General features: G+C 44.3%; 2 protein-coding genes across 2 annotated transcripts in view; both read right to left on the bottom strand.

Moving 5' to 3' along the window:
* The window catches only part of LOC133132380 (serine/arginine repetitive matrix protein 1-like), a 25,059-nt gene extending 18,582 nt beyond the window's left edge, over positions 1-6,477 (bottom strand). The window contains 3 exon segments of the mRNA XM_061247805.1: positions 4,254-4,376; positions 4,892-4,981; positions 6,370-6,477. Coding sequence (XP_061103789.1) covers positions 4,254-4,376; positions 4,892-4,981; positions 6,370-6,390 — 234 coding nt within the window. The 5' untranslated portion in view covers positions 6,391-6,477.
* A 1,281-nt stretch (positions 6,478-7,758) lies between these two features.
* Positions 7,759-20,000, bottom strand: part of ncmap (non-compact myelin associated protein) — a 12,348-nt gene continuing 106 nt past the window's right edge. The window contains exons 1-4 of the mRNA XM_061247791.1: positions 19,732-20,000; positions 10,518-10,620; positions 9,768-9,852; positions 7,759-9,413 (exon numbers count right to left, since the gene is read on the bottom strand). The exon at positions 19,732-20,000 is cut by the window's right edge and continues 106 nt beyond it. Of these exons, the coding sequence (XP_061103775.1) occupies positions 9,152-9,413; positions 9,768-9,852; positions 10,518-10,608 (438 nt within the window). The 5' untranslated portion in view covers positions 10,609-10,620; positions 19,732-20,000 and the 3' untranslated portion in view covers positions 7,759-9,151. The remainder of the gene's footprint in view (positions 9,414-9,767; positions 9,853-10,517; positions 10,621-19,731) is intronic.

The following is a 20,000-nucleotide window of genomic DNA, read 5'->3' as shown; positions in this document are numbered from 1 at the left end:
CGGGACTCTACCCCTCGCCTCTGTGGCTGTAGCTTTTAAGCGTACTTGGCAAGATGCGGCAAAATAATATTTTTTTAAACCAATAACACTGGTATTTGCAACATCTGTCGTCGAAAGGGAGAACTGACCACATAAGAGCAGCACCCTCTCCAACCTAAACTGCTTCCATGATTGTTTTTGTTTCTTTGGATGTGGGAGACGTTAATTATTATTTTATTTTTTTTATTTCAGTGGAGGCGTCTCTCCCTCTCTTCTCCCACACACCATACGATCTTGAGTCACTTATGGGAGGGGGGGGGGGGGGTCGGGGGAAGGGGTGACAAGATCCACAGAACAGACTGCATGGACACCAACAGAGCCAAAGCTTCCGGAGTCTTCCGTGCGTTCCGCGGGGCTCTCCGGGAGCGACCGGCTCTCCTGCAGAGAGAGACGGCTTTCCTGGGTGCTCTTCCGGGTCCCTAGCGCTTGAGACTCAACCACCTTGAGTTTAATGTTATATCATTTATCTAAATTGCAAAAGACGAACAAGCAATAATGAGTACACAGACCACAAAAATAATGAAGTTTTTTTTTTTTTTTCTTTTTTTTTTAAACCCCCTTTACTTTTTTTTTTTCATCTTTTATTTCAAATTACTCATGAAGTAAGATTTCAACAACTTAAAACATCAAAAAACCGTAATGCATTTACTTTTAATTCCTGTCAAATTGACAAATCATAAGTTTAATGTTAAATCCATGTTTCCTCACATCAAAAACACCATCTAATGTACTGGATGAATTAAAATTACATGTGGTTCATGAGAATGTGATCCGTTTAAAATAAATCAATCAATCATGTGTTTAAAAACGAAAATGTGAGTAATGGTGTACCTGTCTGGCATCCCAGCAACACCTTTATGTGGCTCAAAATAAACTTGAAATGTTAGAACAAAAAATATATACAGAAACGCTGTTAATTAGGGGTGCACCGATTTTCTTGGCCGATACCGACCGCAAATTCTGCCCGGAGCAGTGGCACTGTGCAACTACAGTAATGCGCGCATTTAAAAAGTTGCCGCATTACCTCACATGCCATCCTCAATCTGACCACAAGAGGGAGCATCGGGACAAAACACGACAGCCCCGACGGCCCTCAGGACCGCTGGCTTTACTGACGGGAAGATAACGGCTTCCGTTTGTAATTCCACAGGAGCGATCGATCACAAAGCCGTCTGTTTTTTAAACAAGTCGCTGTGTGACAGACTGAAGGAAAGGAAGCCCTCAGATTACATGTAGTTTCAGATCGCGGAGAACAGCAGTTTGCATCGGTAAAATATAATATAACAACGCAGTCTTAAATGATTCCGCTCATTCAATAACACCAACAGCTACACCGTTCCATAAAGTACATCATTTCCTTATTAATTCTGGCCAATGTCATAAAATAACCTCTCACTGAGAACTCAAAAGCACAAGGACACAAAATAACCCGGTAACAGTGCGATTATGATGGTGCCGACTTTAAACGGGCACATGCGATTCACGTACATTCAGGCATTAGCCTACATTCACCTACGTTTATGTGAAAATTCTAGTTTCACATGCACTAAATTTATGCAGCTGGGAATTATCGTGAAGCAGCGCCGGGTTAAGCAGACTTGCTTAAGGACACAACGGCAGCACAAACTTTGAGACACAAGCCCCCCGCTCAGTAGGGTTAGCTGGCGTTGAGACTAGCACGCGGACAGCGCTGCCATTCCCTTGCGGCACTGCACTACGATTTAAACTCCCGATCCCTTTCTTTTCCTCACCGATCTGACGACTTGACTCTTCCGACTTTTAAAGTCTTAAATTAATTGCACTGCTCCATGTGAAAACACTGCAATATAAGGTGTAAAACATTTTATTTTTACTTATTTTTTTATAAATTGCAAAGCCAGAAGAATGAATCTTTCTAATGACTAATACAAACAGCTGTCTGTGTAAACCAAAGCAGAAAGCCAGGCACTATCTGCGCCTGCCCTTGCTATTCCCTGCCTGAGAGCTGTGAAACCTCACAGAGCGATATCCACTGCTAGCAGCATTACACTCAGCACTGTCAGATACGGTTGCATATTTATTGATTTTCCTAGAACACTTTATGAAATTAAATCCTTTTCACAGCCAAAAATGCGAGCTCAACGTTACCAATTAGTCACATGAACAGCTACAAATCAGCTATCGGATCGAGCGGGGGAAAGTAGCGTTGCCAGATTTATTTCTATTTTTAAGGAAAATGTGAATTTGAGGACTGCAGGTAGTGTTTACGACTGAGTGCTACTGCTGCGGCTTGTGTGGGTGAGCCAAACAAACAGAGAACGTCAGTCCTACAGCGCAGTGTCACAGGTGTGTCCTACACTCACAGGTGTGTCCTACACTCACAGGTGTGTCCTACAGCGCAGTGTCACAGGTGTGTCCTACACTCACAGGTGTGTCCTACATTCACAGGTGTGTCCTACACTCACAGGTGTGTCCTACACTCACAGGTGTGTCCTACACTCACAGGTGTGTCCTACAGCGCAGTGTCACAGGTGTGTCCTACACTCACAGGTGTGTCCTACAGCGCAGTGTCACAGGTGTGTCCTACACTCACAGGTGTGTCCTACAGCGCAGTGTCACAGGTGTGTCCTACACTCACAGGTGTGTCCTACAGCGCAGTGTCACAGGTGTGTCCTACACTCACAGGTGTGTCCTACAGCGCAGTGTCACAGGTGTGTCCTACACTCACAGGTGTGTCCTACAGCGCAGTGTCACAGGTGTGTCCTACACTCACAGGTGTGTCCTACACTCACAGGTGTGTCCTACAGCGCAGTGTCACAGGTGTGTCCTACACTCACAGGTGTCCTACATTCACAGATGTGTCCTACACTCACAGGTGTGTCCTACACTCACAGGTGTGTCCTACACTCACAGGTGTGTCCTACACTCAGGTGTGTCCTACACTCACAGGTGTGTCCTACAGCGCAGTCACAGGTGTGTTCTACATTCACAGGTGTGTTCTACACTCACAGGTGTGTCCTACAGCGCAGTGTCACAGGTGTGTTCTACACTCACAGGTGTGTCCTACACTCACAGGTGTGTCCTACACTCACAGGTGTGTCCTACAGCGCAGTGTCACAGGTGTGTTCTACACTCACAGGTGTGTTCTACACTCACAGGTGTGTTCTACACTCACAGGTGTGTTCTACACTCACAGGTGTGTCCTACACTCACAGGTGTGTCCTACAGCGCAGTGTCACAGGTAAGCTCCCATAACCCTAACCATCGGTGCACCCCTACAGCTGAGATTTAAAAAAAAAAAAAAAACCTCAGGTGAAAATCTCACCTGTCTTTATAGAAAATGAGGAAATTAAAACTACAACACCATTGCAAAGCTGTGAATAATCTCACTAAAAAAAAAAAAGTAATTGGGCTTCCAACAAAAAGCACTGAGCAGAGCAGTGGACCCTTTCAGCACAGGAAATATGACGATCAGGATCTGACCAAAGACAAATAAGGATGCCAAAAGGATACACTGCTCATTTTCAGCCGTTTTAAAAGAGACTACACTCAAAGTGCTTAGTTCCTTCTCACTCTCTCATGTTAAAAACAGAGAAATTAAAAATTAAATTAAAATGGCAGTGTCCTAGAGCTCGTTCACTTGCATGGTTTTCTGACCCCCATCACACAACTCACCTCCAAACACACACTGCATCATCAAAGGAGCTGGGCTCTGAGAGATTGTGGGCTCGGTAGAGACCTAATTAGGTGTTGGTGCTATACGTCTGATGCAAGGAATAACATCCATATTTCCATATGGGTTCAGGCCTTTTAAATCATAAATCACATCATCATTAGAAAACTGCTGTCAAAGGCACGTTGTCACATCAACAAGCAACAATTCTCTCTCTCTCTCCCTTTCCCTCTCTTCCCCGCAATAGACAAAAACTGCATTGTTTCTCCAGCTGTAGACAGTCAAAGGTGCCATTGTTAGCATTCTTCTCTTAAATGTACTGATGCTGCTTTTTGTTTTAGCCTTCTCTCCAAGTTTATTCAACAGCAATGAGAACTAAATTAATAACTGAAACTGAAACAAATACAGAATTTTTCTACCTCCCTCCAAATTCATTGACATCAGCAAAAATTAAAATGGAAAAAAAATTAAGTAAATTCAGCTATTTTCAGTTGCTCAACAGCAATAAAAAGAAATAAATAAAAAAAAGGCAAACAGGGCGAAACAGAGAGGGCGTCGTTACCTTCTCCTCCAGCTGGTTGAAGATGAACTCGATGACGACGTCGTCCTCGAACCCCAGTATCTCCGTGACCCGCTGGGTGATCCAGGGCTTGATCACCTCCAGGTTCACCTTGGTCATGTCCACCTGGGGGGCAGGGCGGGAGGGGGGTTCACTCAACACGCCAACGATAGCAAGAAACAAAACTACACGTTTACCACGTGGGGGGGGGGGGGAGAAGGCCCTAGAAATTCACCCCTTAAACTATTGTAATTTCCTGAAATGCAGTTGAAAAGCTTTTTATACAAAAAAAAAAAAAAAGTTGGAAATTGTAAATAAAGCAACCATCTACATGACATTACATTACATTAATGGCATTTGGCAGACGCTCTTATCTAGAGCGACGTACAGTTGATTAGACTAAGCAGGACACAATCCTCTCCTGGAGCAATGCAGGGTTAAGGGCCTTGCTCAAGGGCCCATCGGCTAAGGTACTGACCTGGCGGGCCCCAGTCACGTACCTTAACCACTATGCTACAGGCCAACTCTGGTAATAAAACTTTGCCTTTATACTCATGCACTCACATGGATGGGGTGGTGCACCTCCTAGAGAAGTTTAATGCTAAGAAATAAATAAATAAAATTTAAATCCACGTAAATACCTTCTTCTCCAGGCATTCTGCGAACTTCAGTTGCTTGAGTAGCTTCTTCTGCTTGTTGCTGAAGCGATTGTCTTGCTCTGCACTCGTGCCCTGGCGACACAACACAACAGGGGAGACTCATTTCACAATCCCCCACAGTCCCTAAGACACTGAAAGTTATGACGAGCCTCTACCGCTCAGCCGAGACGGGGTGAGCGGCCATTTCCACTCCACAAACTTTCGTTCATAAAACATCCATAATTTTTTTATTCTTGTTTTATTTTTTTTACTCTCCCTGCCGTCCGCTCGTTGTTAGGGCTCCACACGAAAGGCTAACATTTTTTCCAAGGAGGCGCGTGTGCTCCAAAGTTTAAAAAAAAATAAAATAGGAAGTGTCTCGTGCATATCAATCGTTAGATCTGCTCCTAAATTGTATTTTTCCAGTCGGCTCACATCAATTATCAGGGGCAAAACTGACAAATATAATTAAAAAAATAAAATGAAAAAACTAACAAGCAGTCGTGCATAAAGCTTTACCACCGTCCACCTCGATCCGCTACCGTTAACAGCAAGCTAAGTTCATGCGAGCATGCTACTGTTTAGCAGTCACTTATCGACTCGCACTAAATGTTATATTAAGTTAGCAAACTCAATACATCTGCAATTTTCTTAGGATTAGCGTATTGAGATGACGACTATCATAAAGGTGCACTTCAGCTACGAACAGTAGGGGCGTGGGGATTTTTAAAATAGGTTTGGGACAAATCGCAAGCACGCGTGAAAATGGCAAAGCGGCTCGCGTTAGGCTTTCCAAAAGGCAGACATTTTGCGTTAGCTAGCTAGCCAACTGGACGCGATAGAGAAGACCACGGCTGTACGTATGAGACATTTTACATGTCTGACACTCAATTAATTGAAACTATTGCCTAAAACTTGGTCATGATAGTAATATTAGCAAGGTTAGATAACAGGATCTTGGCTGAGCAGCCTAACAGATGCACATTTAGTTTGCGTTTCCCGGCTTAACTACCCTGGTCGTCAGCAGGCCTTAGATTTCCACAGCAACACTTAGCTTGCTAGCTAACGTTAGCAAATGTAGCTAACCGGACAAACAGCAGCACGCAGGCAAAGTCCGAAATCTTAGCGGGAAGGTCCTACTCTCAAATAAATTGCTTATCATGTAGCTTGGAACCACACCACAGCAAGCGGAAAACAGCCACCGAATGAAACTGATCCTATTTAAATTCTGCTTAGATTGGTAGCGAGTAGTCTAGTTATTTGGTTAGCCAACACTTGCTGTAGTCTGATAACAAGCCGCCATTTTTATTCCTACATAGCCAACATCGCCTTGGCTGCGGAATGGCGCACGAATTATTGTCAAGGTAATGATGTGGACAGTGGGGGGACCCACATAAAATCACACTGCAAATTGTCGTTTCGGTCGACGTATGTTCACACCGAGTAACCGTTGGAAAAGCGTAAAATAGTCAGTTACTTACGCGGAAGAATCCCGCGTCCATCTTCTGTCCGTATGAAGAGAGTGTGCACTCAGAAAGACGTGCCCTCGGGACCCATAATGCAGCGCGGCAAGACGATTCTTTCGGCCGGTTTTTTAAAATGGCCACTGTGGGGCGCTACTGACCTTTTCTGACGGTTCTGGTAGGTGTTCCTCTCATAAAATTGTACAAGGCTGCATTAGCTAGTTATTTAATGTATATTTTTAAATAATGATGATCTCAGGCGTCGACTGTCCCAAGCGTCCATAAGTAATTATAATCTGGCTGAGGTCCCTGTGATTACACTTTAGCTAACGTTACATTTAATCTTACAGTTGTTTACTGTTGCCAACGTACTAGTTAATCACCACTAAAACGAATATACTTTGTTAGATAGAATAAAGAATTCAAAGACCAAGACCAAATGATAAGCCAAACCTACATTGCTATTTCTGACGTAATGTGTGAATCCTTCCAAGCATAAAAAGGCCCTAATTTTTTTTTTTTTTTAAAGACAGCTTTTTAAGATATTGGATTTGAGTTGCGGTTAGAACAAAACCCAGCAAACACAGGGGGTACCCCGGACCGAGGATGAGAAGCACTGCTTTAATGAATGGATGTTCAGCAGTGCTTTCAATAGTTCAATAGATGGTTCTAACCCAGAAACTACGCAGGAGCTCCTAGCACTTTTAACCAACTACGGTTGAACTTGCTCATATGGTGACCCCTACTGTCCACCCAGAAGAACTACAGCCCGTTTATTCAGACATCAATTACCGATGGGTCTAATCTTGTGTTCTCGTCAAGAACACCGCTGAAAAGAATCTGTCTAGTATAGCGGTAAGGGAAATGGACCTGTGAAGCCATGCTTGAGGTTTGATTTTCCAGCTGTTGGTGATTTCTTTAAGAAGGGCGGACCTCCCTGTTGAAAAAAAACAAACAAAACAGTCCAAGTCAGGTTTTGAAACAGCTGGTAGCTGGTTGACCAGTTCAGACCAGCTCCATACTCGACATGGTTTGACCAGCTCATGCTCATGCTACGTTTTGAAACAGTTGGTAGCTGGTATTTCAAGCTGGTCATAGTTGCATTTTACACCAGGGCTACGAAACCTGAATTTCATCAGAATAAACCTGCATTAAACCACCTGTATAACTGGGCTGTGCATATGCTGGAACTCCATTTGGACGAGTGCCTGTGAAATGTTCAAATCTACACAGCACACCTCACAATAATGTAATGTGTATTTTCCAACAATTTCCAGTACTATCAAGGAGAAAATGAAAAATAATATTATTTCATTTGACCAAGTTTTTTTTTTTTTAAATGTTCTGTTAATAGAAAAAAACACACCAGCAATGGAGCATTGCTTCTTATTATGAAACACAAGAGCCTTTCTGAACGTTTTGGGAAGACATTTTATTACCACCAAGCTAATCACAGTTGTATGGTGCATCCAGCGATTGTGTGCGCATTTGATGCTATTCATTGAACTGCATTTCATTAAATTCATTAAAGGTGATGCTAGACAAAAGAGCATTCTGGCTTAATGCCTTCACTGATAGCATTTCAAGCCTCCGTTTTCATTCAGGCTTTTACAACTGCCCCGTGCCCTCTGGCAATGAATCCAAAAAGGGAAGATGAAAGGTGCTTCGATCAAAAATATAAAAATAATGAATATAAGTCAATACATTCTCAAACTATCTGCACATATTTTTTTTCTTTCTCAAAAGACAAGACTACAGAGCGAAAAGTTTGAATCTTCACGGATGAGCTGCTGAATTGGACTGCGTAGTCACGTGAACAGCTCTGTCAGCATGGACATGCACAGACATGAAAGCGATATCAGGACCGGACCTGGGTCAAATGCGTAATTGTTTTCGATTCAAGTACTTTTCTGTGCTCGGTTGATCTTGCCTGGTGCAACCAAAAGGACCATAAGGCGGGGTTTGCACTTTTTGAGAGTATCTAATGTAGAATCCAAGTATTTGAATCCAGAACAATTACGTAAGTAAGATACCAACTGGAATAACCGCGACATGGGTGACAACAGACACATCGATGTCTCTTTTGACTTCTTCCATGCAGTGGAAGTTAGGAATATCCTCTTTTTTATTTTTTTGTTATCAAACAAACCATGTCAAAATATTTATTTGCATATTTTAAAAACAAAATTATGACATTTTAAATAGCAAAAAAAGAGCACCCGCTGACAGGGGGACAAAGAGTTTCACTGCACACACAGTGGGTGAATGGAAAAGGTCTTTGTTGACAAGACGGACACGTTGTTCAGACGTTCTTTTGACACAATTCAGTCATTCAACTCCTGAACATAAGCATTGGTTTATATCGCCGATCTGAGCTAACACGCCATGTTTCCTTCAATTAGCAAAGGACGCATTTACACACTCAACAAAAAAAGAATGGGCTGCGTTTTTTGGTCTGAAAAAAAAACCGTTTTAAAACAGCCGGCCAGTCAGTCAGACCAGCTCCATACTCAACATGGTTTGACCAGCTCAAGCTATATGTTTTGAAACAGCTGGTAGCTGACAACTTCAGGCTCTTCATAGCTGGATTTTACACAAGGGTAATGTTTTGTATTTCCCAATCTGCACTTATAGGCTATTTATAGGCGACACCGACTTTGACACGTCGCCGATTGATGTCCGTCTCCTAGCAGCAAGACCGCAGTGGAACGGAGATGGCCGAGGTTCCCCAGGCAGGAAGTGCACGTTCGGGGCCACCCGCGGTAGAGCATCCTACAACAACAGTCTCTTCGCCAAATCGCTATGTGTTCTCCGGGGGCGCGCTGTGTATGGTCACCACCGTGGAGTCGCTAATCGTGCTGAGCTGCTCCGAGCTGTTTTGGTTCGGGCTCGGTGCTCGCGGCAAGTGGAAGCCGTTTCGCACGGTGCTGCGCGAGTTCGCGGCGCTGCCGGACACCGAGCTGGCCACGCGCTGCCCCAGGGTCAGGTTGGTGTGCGCGGTGGAGGACGACTTCGTGCGAGACTTGGGCCCCCTGCCGAGCAGGCGAGACGCATGTGTGCACCTGTTGCAGTGAAGAAGAAACAAAAAAAAGACAATTGAAAAGAGAAAGCTGTCGGGGAAATGTGTTTTGCTGACTGAAATATTTCAAGTTTCCCTTTTTTTATTTGATTCTACAAGACGAGAACATTTACCAGCTGCTGTTTAAATCACGGAATGTGGCTGCAAATGACAGATGTAAATGATTGGGCTAATGAAATAATTAAGAGCAGAAGTTGGTCTGGAAATCCAGAAACAGATACGGCCCTCCTACTGCCTAGTACTAAGTGCAACTTTTATATTTTGCGGGCTTGTAGAAACCCATTCCAGCCGTCGGAGATGGAATTCTTGTGGAATGCGGTCGGACACGTTGGCAGACCTGTGGTATGTCTTCAGGATGATCAGTAGGATGGTGAGGATGATTATGATCCCAATAACGATGACGGCGATCATGGCGCCGGAACCTGGAACACACGGAGGATCACAGTGAGGCTCAACCTCGCGCGGTGCTTTTATCGATCATACGTCACATTGGGAAAAATGATTCGTTGTCTTCAGTTTTTTTCCATCTAGATTTTTTAGGTTTTGTCAATTAAAAAAGTATAGGTTCATTCAAATGGAATGAAAATATTGAAATATTGAAACAATGACAACAAGAATATTTTGTTCAATGTACAACCAGTACAAATATTTCTTAAAAATCTATTTATATTTACAACAGTTTAATCAATTATAAAGTCTCATGCAAGATACGAGATTAAATGAAGTCTAAAAACGGCTGAAGAATTTTCAATAAAACCTGTAAAATTGTTGACAAGCAGGGATTTTGTTCTGAATATTGGTGCAAAATATGTTTATTTAGAAAAGTTAGTACATGGAAATTGTACCGGGGCCTAAAGTGGTAAAATATTTCAAATAATGTATCCAGGCCTGATAACAATTATACAGAAATCATTTCCTTGCACCTCTTATGACACAAGCGTCCTCTCTCTGAATTCATCGACGCTTTGTCTTCAAAGGGCAGTTATGGGCTATACGTGTATTTAGACAATCTGAGTAAAAAGAATGCGCACACACACACACACACCCACACACACACGTACACACACACTGTGTCAGGGAGACCTACTCTGGATGAGAATTTGCTCTTTGGACTTGGTCCGGGCTGACTCTGCGGTGAGGGTGGAGTTGGTGGAAGGGTTCCCTGTTGTAGATTCCATCTTTCGGAATGTCTGGGGCAGCAGAAACACAGTGTTAGAATAAAGTCAAAGGGACATGAAAAAACGTACATGTTTCATGTCCAATGATTGGGATGTCTACCCATGTCATGAGCGAGTCGTTAATGTTTGATTATTCAGTCCCATTCGCGATTAGGAAGCTACACCGCAGCTGCATAGCTCAAGGGCTGTGTTTAGTTCAGGAGCAGTGCTGTGATGAGGGAATACACCATCAAGCAAAGGATGAGAGAACGAACACAGAATAACATCTATCCACGCCCATCATCAGACCGCAGAAGAGAGAGGGAGGTAAGAGCAAATGAGAACTTTCAGAACAATCAATAAATCAATCATCAATTAATTTATCAGTATGTACATGATAAATCAAAGGGTTCATTGTCTGAGAATTTTGTGCGGTGGGCAGACCTGGGTCAATATCTACATACTATTTTGGATTCAAATAGGTGAATTGAGCACAGAAAATATCAATATCAATTGTCTGTGTTCGATTGATCTTGCCTGGTGCAATTGGCCCGATCCAGAGGTCCAGAAGGCGGGGCTTGCACTTTTTGAGAGCATTTCATGGGTTCCAAATGCACCAGACAAGCTCGGTAAAGTGTTTGAGTCAAAAACATTTGGGTATTTGACCGAGGTCTGGCGGTGGGCGCGGGATAGCACGGCGTTTCTGCGGGAGTTGAGATTCCACACGATGTTCTACCTGAATGGTAAATGGCAGGCATTTATATAGCGCCTTTATCCAAAGCGCTGTACAATTGATGCTTCTCATTCACCCATTCATACACACACCGACGGCAATTGGCTGCCATGCAAGGCCCCGACCAGCTCGTCAGGAGCATTTGGGGGTTGGGTGTCTTGCTCAGGGATACTTCGACACAGCCCGGGCAGGGGATCGAACCGGCAACCCTCCGACTGCCAGACAACTGCTCTTACTGCCTGAGCCATGTCGCCCCCTGACTTACTCAGGTTACCTGCTTGCATGGGAGGCGTATCCGTACTGTAATTACCCTGCATTACTGTAATTACCCTGCATTACGAGGGAAGAGGATGTGTGTAACAGGAGCTGATTCTGAACTGACTGCTCTTTCTGTACACGTCAGGGCTGGGGCATTCTGGACGGCCGGTGTGTGTACAATTATCTCGTTTACATCGATTAACCCAGGCTCAATCACTCCAACCTCCAGCTCACACCACTGTGATATTATATATATCTTATCATTATATCATATCATATATAATATTTCATATCGGCACAACAGACAAACTGTGTGGCTTGCAGCTAACATGTAAGATTACTTAAATTATTTTAGTTAATTAAATAGTTTAGAGAAGACGTTGGCATGAGAAAACGGGGGAAGTAAATCCAGAGTTTATGCAGAAGTAAATCCGTTGCCAGCCTTGGGGTTAATCAGTGCTGGAAAATATTTCAGCACAATATTCATTACAACAATGGTTTCCAGGTAACAATGCAAGTTATTTGTCGGCCTACAGGTCTGGTCTGTGGTCCCACCTGGACAATCAATCTGCCATCCCAAAACAACCTCCCCTGCTGAAAGAAACAGCTCAAGCTAGGTTTTGAAACAGCTGAAACAGCTTGTAGCTACAAAACCAGCCACCAGCTCAGACAAGCTACCAGCACAAGCTGATTGACCAGCTCATACCCAGCTAGACCAGCTTTATGACCAGCTCATACCCAGCTAGACCGGCTTTATGACCAGCTCATACCCAGCTAGACCAGCTTTATGACCAGCTCATACCCAGCTAGACCGGCTTTATGACCAGCTCATACCCAGCTAGACCAGCTTTATGACCAGCTCATACCCAGCTAGACCAGCTTTATGACCAGCTCATACCCAGCTAGACCAGCTTTATGACCAGCTCATACCCAGCTAGACCAGCTTTATGACCAGCTTGAACATGCTGGTTGACCAGCTTATGACCAGCACAATTTTCAAGCAGGTCAACCAGGCATAGCTGGATTTTATAGCAGTCTCCACAGAGTGAAGCTTCCCCCCCTCCAGATCTCTAGCTCACTCATTGACATGGCATAACTATTAACGATGCTTGCATAAGAGTTCATGTCTCAAGAGTTCACCAGCCTTTCTTATTTCAGCATAATAAACAGAAGGTCAGTTAGTTCTATTCAAGGTCACATTTAGTCCTATTCATTATGGTGGTATGGTGCAATTTTGCATTGACAGGCATGTGAATTGGAAGAAACGTGATGCATAGTTAGATAATTTAGTATGTAATATGCCTACTATTCTGCATATACTGCTTAGGCAATATATCCTTCCAACAAAAGCAGTGTACACTATTTATGTGTGTCAATTGTAATTGTAAATGTATTGTAATGTTCCTGTTTATAGTGTAATCAGAATCTTTCAATTAACCGGTGCCAGCCAGCAGCTGAGTTTTTGTTTTTCAACTCAGTCCAGGGATTTTGGGGAAATCTTAACTGAAATGGATCCATTGGAGCAGCTCTTAGTTTAGGGGGTAGAGCGGAGTTGGCTTTGGTAGTGACACCAAGCAAGACACGGCCGCCTGCCCCCGGGTGCCAGTGAGGGAAAAAACCTTTCTGGGCAAATTCTTTTTAAAGTTCACACGATAACCAGTTCCCATGATGTGTGGTTCCTGCCGTGATGTCATCAGGACAGGTGCTTCAAAAGAGAACCACGGAGACCATCCGGAACACGGAACAGAACCTCCACAACTTCCTCTTGTCCATTTTTAAAAAAGTTTTTTTTTAAAAGGGAGGAACCAGAGAAAAGAGATTGAGGATTACCATTACATCACATTATTGGCATTTGGCAGACGCTCTTATCCAGAGTGATGTACAGTTGATCAATCCTCCCCTGGAGCAATGCCGGGTTAAAGGCCTTGCTCAAGGGCTCAAAGGCTGTGCGGATCTTATTGTGGCTACACTGGGATTAGAACCACCGACCTTGCGTGACCCAGTCATTTATCTTAACCACTACACTAGGGAAATATCCAGTTGTGTACACGGATTATATAAAGTATCTAAACTGCACAGGTTGCTTCCCTATATAAGTGTTTGCTAAACACGGTTTTACATAAATCTTGTGCTTGATTGTATAGAGGGATGAGAAATGCACGTGCTGGCACACGCACCAGCCCAGTGAGCCAAACATAAATCCCACGAAGCCAATCAGGATAAAGGTATTAACTAAGCCAACGCAAAAACAACAGGAAGAGGAGGATGATGACGAGGAACAGTTACACCTGTGTGGCCTGAGCGGACTCTTTCATTCACGAGTAACAGCGTACAGGTGCACAAGTCTTTTCTGAAAACCACTCCTGCCATTACATCCACCTATGCCAGCTTGAACTTTGAGCTGGAAAAGCTGGTCATAAGCCGGTCTAGCTGGGTATGAGCTGGTCAACCAGCACGGTCAACTGGTCAGAAAGCTGGTCTAGCTGAGTATGAGCTGGTCATAAGCCGGTCTAGCTGGGTATGAGCTGGTCATAAGCTGGTCTAGCTGGGTATGAGCTGGTCAACCAGCACGGTCAACTGGTCAGAAAGCTGGTCTAGCTGGGTATGAGCTGGTCATAAGCCGGTCTAGCTGGGTATGAGCTGGTCATAAGCTGGTCTAGCTGGGAATGAGCTAGTCATAAAGCTGGTCTAGCTGGGTATGAACTGGTCATAAAGCTGGTCTAGCTGGGTATGAGCTGGTCATAAGCTGGTCTAGCTGGGTATGAGCTGGTCATAAGCTGGTCTAGCTGGGAATGAGCTGGTCATAAGCCGGTCTAGCTGGGTATGAGCTGGTCATAAAGCTGGTCTAGCTGGGTATGAGCTGGTCATAAGCCGGTCTAGCTGGGTATGAGCTGGTCAACCAGCTAAGTGCTGGCAGCTTGTCTGAGCTGGTAGCTGGTCAACCAGTAACCAACTGTTTCAAAACATGAGTTTGAGCTGGTCAAACCGTGTCGAGCTGGGAGCTGGTCTGAACTTGTCAACCTGCTACCAGCTGTTTCAAAACCTAGTGTTAGGTTTCATGCTTTCGCTGTCGTGTATTCCAAGTGTGTTGCGTTTCCGTGTTTTTGTAACCTTTTTGTAATCTGTCACTCCATTCATTAGTTCCACTTGTGTTTAACTTCCTGATTGTTTCCCCACACCTGATTGCTATTTCCCTCTTGTTACCTGTGTTATAAAACCCCCTTTCTTTGTCTAGTTTGTCACCAGATTGTTATGTGTCAAAACAATACTCTCCAGCGTTTTCTGATTGATCTCTATTACGACCTGTTTCATCCCCGACTTCCGTGTTTAGATTCTCCCGTCTGTTTGATTTTGAACCGCAATGTTTTTGTATATCGACGTTTGTTTTTGGATTCTGTTTTTGTCTGCTTAGCCCGTCTGTTACTGACTCTTCACCTGTGACCACGATTATGATTAGGATTATCCCTGTTTGCTGGAGTTTTGACACATTGCCTGGACTGGATATGGATATTACAAACTGCTTTATCCCCACTGAATCACTGTTTGCTGGATATTGACCTTCTCCTGTTTGACTCTCCTGAACAAAACATGCCTGACATGCATGTCTTTTGGTGTGTGAGTGTGTGTGTGTGTGTGTGTGTGTGTGTGAGTGTGTGTGTGTGTTTGTGTGTGTGTGTGTGGGTGGCTGGGTGGGTGGGAGGGGGGGGACTTCTATTGCTCCATGTCAAATTCAGCATGCGTTCCCAGTGTGTTAATTTTTACACATTTTATCACATTTTTAACCTTGCTAACCTAGCAGAGGGAGGGGGCGAGTGAGAGAGAGAGAGGGAGAGAGAGTCAGAGAGAGAGGGGGAGAGAGGGAGAGAGAGTCAGAGAGAGAGGGGGAGAGAGGGAGAGAGAGAGGGGGTGGAGAGAGGGAGAGACATAGAAGCAGAGAGAGAGAGAGAGAGAGGTCTTCCTTCACTGAATAAAAGTCTAATCTGTGTGCTTCGTGCAGTTTTCAGTGTACGGTGATCCATCACTCCTACAATGATATCTCTGTTGGTTCAACAGTAAATAAATAAACGGTTTAGAAACTCCTGTGACAGCGCTCTATGTGTGCTGGGTTAATAACAGAGTGAGTCACCGGGTGCAAACAGCCGAATGCGGTGTGATTTATACCGTCTCTGGAAAAGGGACAGGGCCCTGACATCTTGGCTCTGACCCTGAAGAATGACCTTGCCTGGAAAAGTTAATGTACCCACGCACATTCCTTTAAGCTCTCAATGTTCACTCATTTATTTAGTTATTTTTTTTATACAGAATTTAGATTTTAACAAAGATTGGCCTCACAGTTGTCAAGCTGCTTTTAGTTTGTTGCTTCAGGTAAACACTTTGATTTAGATTTTGATAAGATAAGAGCAGGGGGCAGCCACAGTGCAGCACCCAGGGACCGGCTCCAGTTCTGAGGCCAGCGCCTTCGTCAAGGGTAACGGCTAGGAGCACACCTAACCTCACATGCACATCTTTTGCTGTTTAAAAAATTTTTTTTTTATAATATGAATACAAATTTTAATGATTTCCCTTTCCCTTTACTTTATTATATGCAGCTCATTTCCATCTGCGCTCATTGGGCAGGGAAAACAAGTCACAGCACTGATACAGAATTATTGACCATAAAATGAGTAAAGGATGCGTTCCCCCAAAATAGGCGTTACGCCACAACGATCCATCTGAGATCAAACAGATGATAATAATGCTGGTGGGGCCACGTCTGGTTTGCCTTCAGACGGTTTTTTTCCCCAGTCGAGCAGAAAAACAGCGCTCCTTTGTCTCCGAGGAAAAGTGAACAGTGTTTTGTTTCCCCCGTGAAATGAGCTCAGTCCTCGCAGAAACAGACATGCCTCTCTGTGTGTCTCACTCACACAATGGCGCCCTCCCTCCCACAGACTGCAGGGAGTATGGTGCGGGTAAATGTACAGGTAAAACTACAGGGGACAGAAAATCAGGTAAGAAATAGTTTTGAAAACTTCCCTATGAAAACATCTGTTCTATGTCCGCCCCTTACACCCGAAGGACAGACAGCAATAAAGAGACAAATCAGAGACTCTGTCGCCTGGACCCTGACAATGACATCACTCCGATCGCCAAAGGACAGTTTCGTTTTAGTTTTTTTTTCGGGCAGGTAACATCCAAGACGGAACATCGTGTTGTGCCCTCTCGGAACCTTCATGCATGTATTTTGGGATTGCCCCTCTGCAGACCAGTTTTGGAACCGACACTTTATCCAATATCGTTTCCAGAGACCTACCATGCTGTGCCAGAGTGCAAATCTTTGCTAAATTGATTTATCTCAATTTACCTCAAAAAGGTGTGTGGCTGGCTGGTCTCACTGCTAAAAAGACGCTTGCACAAAGGAAGCCAGCTGTCTCTCTGTCCTGGTCTCACTGGGTACACAGCCCGCTCCAAACGGTCGTCACGGAGACCTCGATCGCTCGGATTCATGGAGCTCACTACGGACAGCTGGATGCCTGGCATTCAGCAGCTGCTGCTGTCAAATTTCTGTTTTGATTTCGCTTGTTTTGATTTTATCAATTAGGGTTGTAATTTTTTTTTTGTTCTAAAGGAGGCAGGGCGGGCGGGGACTGTTGAATTTTCTGGATGAGAATTTTTGGTGAATAAAAAAAAGCATTTCATCACAAAAAAAGAAATCAGATATTATCAGATCAGATTATAAGATATCTCAAATGCCTCTGGTGGAAATATGAGAGTATTTCTCAAATAACCTCCATTACACACATTATAAGAACTATTGTTCTGATTCCTCAGATGACTTTTTAGAGACTGTTAGCTAACCTGGAGGGCATTCAGTTTCTCAGGCTGTGATTGGTCAGTGGTTGCTTGCCGACATGCTGGTTGCTACTGGTCAATACTGCCCATGTGGCTGAGTTTATTACGTTCCTGTAAATATATAATTCCATGTAATATTGGCCTATTGTGCATAAATTACCTCAAAGACAATCCCCATCCTGTTTATGGGTCCTAATAAAACCATTGGAAGCAGCTGCCAGGTCTCTTCCTGAGAGATCAGCTCATGGAAGTGTGGGGGTGGGAGTGCGCTTTACAAAAACACACAGTCTACACGTACTGTGTGCAATCTCCACCTCCTCCTACACATCCTCCACCTCCTCCTACACATCCTCCACCTCCTCCTACATGTTCTGCACCTCCTCCTTCATGTTCTCCACCTCCTCCTACATGTTCTCCACCTCCTCCTACACATTCGCCACCTCCTCCTACACATTCGCCACCTCCTCCTACACATCCTCCACCTCCTCCTCCACCTCCTCCACCTCCTCCTACACGTTCTGCACCTCCTCCTTCATGTTCTCCACCTCCTCCTACACGTTCTCCACCTGCTCCTACACATTCGCCACCTCCTCCTACACATCCTCCACCTCCTCCTACACGTTCGGCATCTCCTCCTCCACCTCCTCCACCTCCTCCTACACGTTCTGCACCTCCTCCTACATGTTCTGCACCTCCTCCTACACGTTCTGCACCTCCTCCTACATGTTCTCCACCTCCTCCTACACATTCTCCACCTCCTACATGTTCTCCACCTCCTCCAACACATCCTCCATCTCCTCCTACACGTTCTGCACCTCCTCCTTCATGTTCTCCACCTCCTCCTACACGTTCTCCACCTCCTCCTACACATCCTCCAACTCCTCCTACACGTTCTGCACCTCCTCCTACACATCCTGCACCTCCTCCTACACGTTCTCCACCTCCTCCTACACATCCTCCACCTCCTCCTACACGTTCTGCACCTCCTCCTACACATTCTGCACCTCCTCCTGCACGTTCTCCTCCTACATGTTCTCTACCTTCTCCTTCAGAAGCTAATAACACTAGTGAATCATCAGAACACTAAACTGTTGACGACACCTTTGTTATCAACTCAACCACACTCTCGGAGAAAAGGTTTTCTTTGGCTCCATAGAGGAACCCTTTTTAGTTATTTATGGAACTCTTTATCATAGGTGTGAAGTATGAAAGCTCCCAGAAAAAAATAAACATTTTGCCAAACAAATAACCCTTTACCCTACAGTAGTTAGGATTAGTAGTTGGGCTCTTTTATGGAATCACTGGGTTCCTTTTTGATTATTATTATTTTTTTATTTTTTTATGAGAATGCAAGATATATTTTTAGGCAACACAGATTTTAGGAAAGAGATTATTTTTACGACTGCAATGCTGAAACATGTGTTAGCTGTTTCTCATTGTTGCGTTATTTAAATGTCCCACTGTCGTCCGCGCGAGCGCCACTTCCATCGCTGTTCCTTTAATAGGCCCACGGATCACAACTTCTTCTCGGGATTGGGCATTTTGTAACGCACAGTGGCGTTCTCGGGTGAGCGGCACAGCTAACGAAAACAGCTTTGAAAAGAATGCGGCTTTTGTTTTCATCTAAACTTTTCCCACCAACACATCTGTCCATTCAGCGCGCGTGGCGGATCGCCTCTCCCAGATGTCCCGCGTCCGGTCTTACAGACTCATTCTGCGTCCCCTGGGTTTATAAGAACTTTGTATCGGTATTAGCCTGACGTATTGATGTTTGTTTTAAAATTGGAATTATAAACAAATGCAACTGTAGAAAGTTCAGAAATACGTTCATACATTATGAAATTCGGTCAAATTGTTCATGTATATACACACAATACGTTTGCACTGCCACGGGTAGCCAATGGTATAGGCGATACTTTCTTTAGCCAACTGTTGCTTAAATAGTATTTATATTGGTTCCTAAATTAATGCCTATTTGTGTCTCTTCAAATTGGTTGAATATTAACAACGCTCGGTTTGGAATGCCTAAACCTGTGTTCATCGCTCATCAAACCAATTTTACGGAGAGCTTAATTGCGTTTGGTCACTCGGTTTCGGGGCAACCGTGTGTCACCAAAAGCGCTAATACCGAAGAGCAGAAAGCTCAGGTCCGTGTGGAATGTCCGGTATTCGGTTTACCTACCTGTCACCGCGCCTCGTCAGACTGATCGGAGATTTATATACAACGAAAAACACCCGTGGATTTAGGAAAGAGAAACGGCAGAAGAAGTGAGACAGAGGGTATGTGTATGAGATGGTGAGAGTCTAATCTGTTAGTTGCTCACCTGTGCGTCCCCGCCGATTCTTCTGCATCACAGTCCCGCAGGTGAGGCACCGCAACCTGGCCGATCCCCACCCTCCGCTGCGCAGGAACGCATAATCCAGCCCGCAACGCGACGCTGATGGTGAGAACGACGTTGTTCAGGAGATTTAACACTTACGCATAAACTAAAGCAAGTTGAGCAAAATCCAATCAGACGAAACAAAGTTTCAAAACGAATAATAAAAATAATAAAACTAAAGGTAAATAAACTAAAGTTAAATAAAAAACCGA

This window comes from Conger conger, chromosome 1, assembly GCF_963514075.1.
Source record: "Conger conger chromosome 1, fConCon1.1, whole genome shotgun sequence".
Lineage (NCBI taxonomy): Eukaryota > Metazoa > Chordata > Actinopteri > Anguilliformes > Congridae > Conger > Conger conger.
This window is presented reverse-complemented; position numbering and strand designations above follow the sequence as displayed.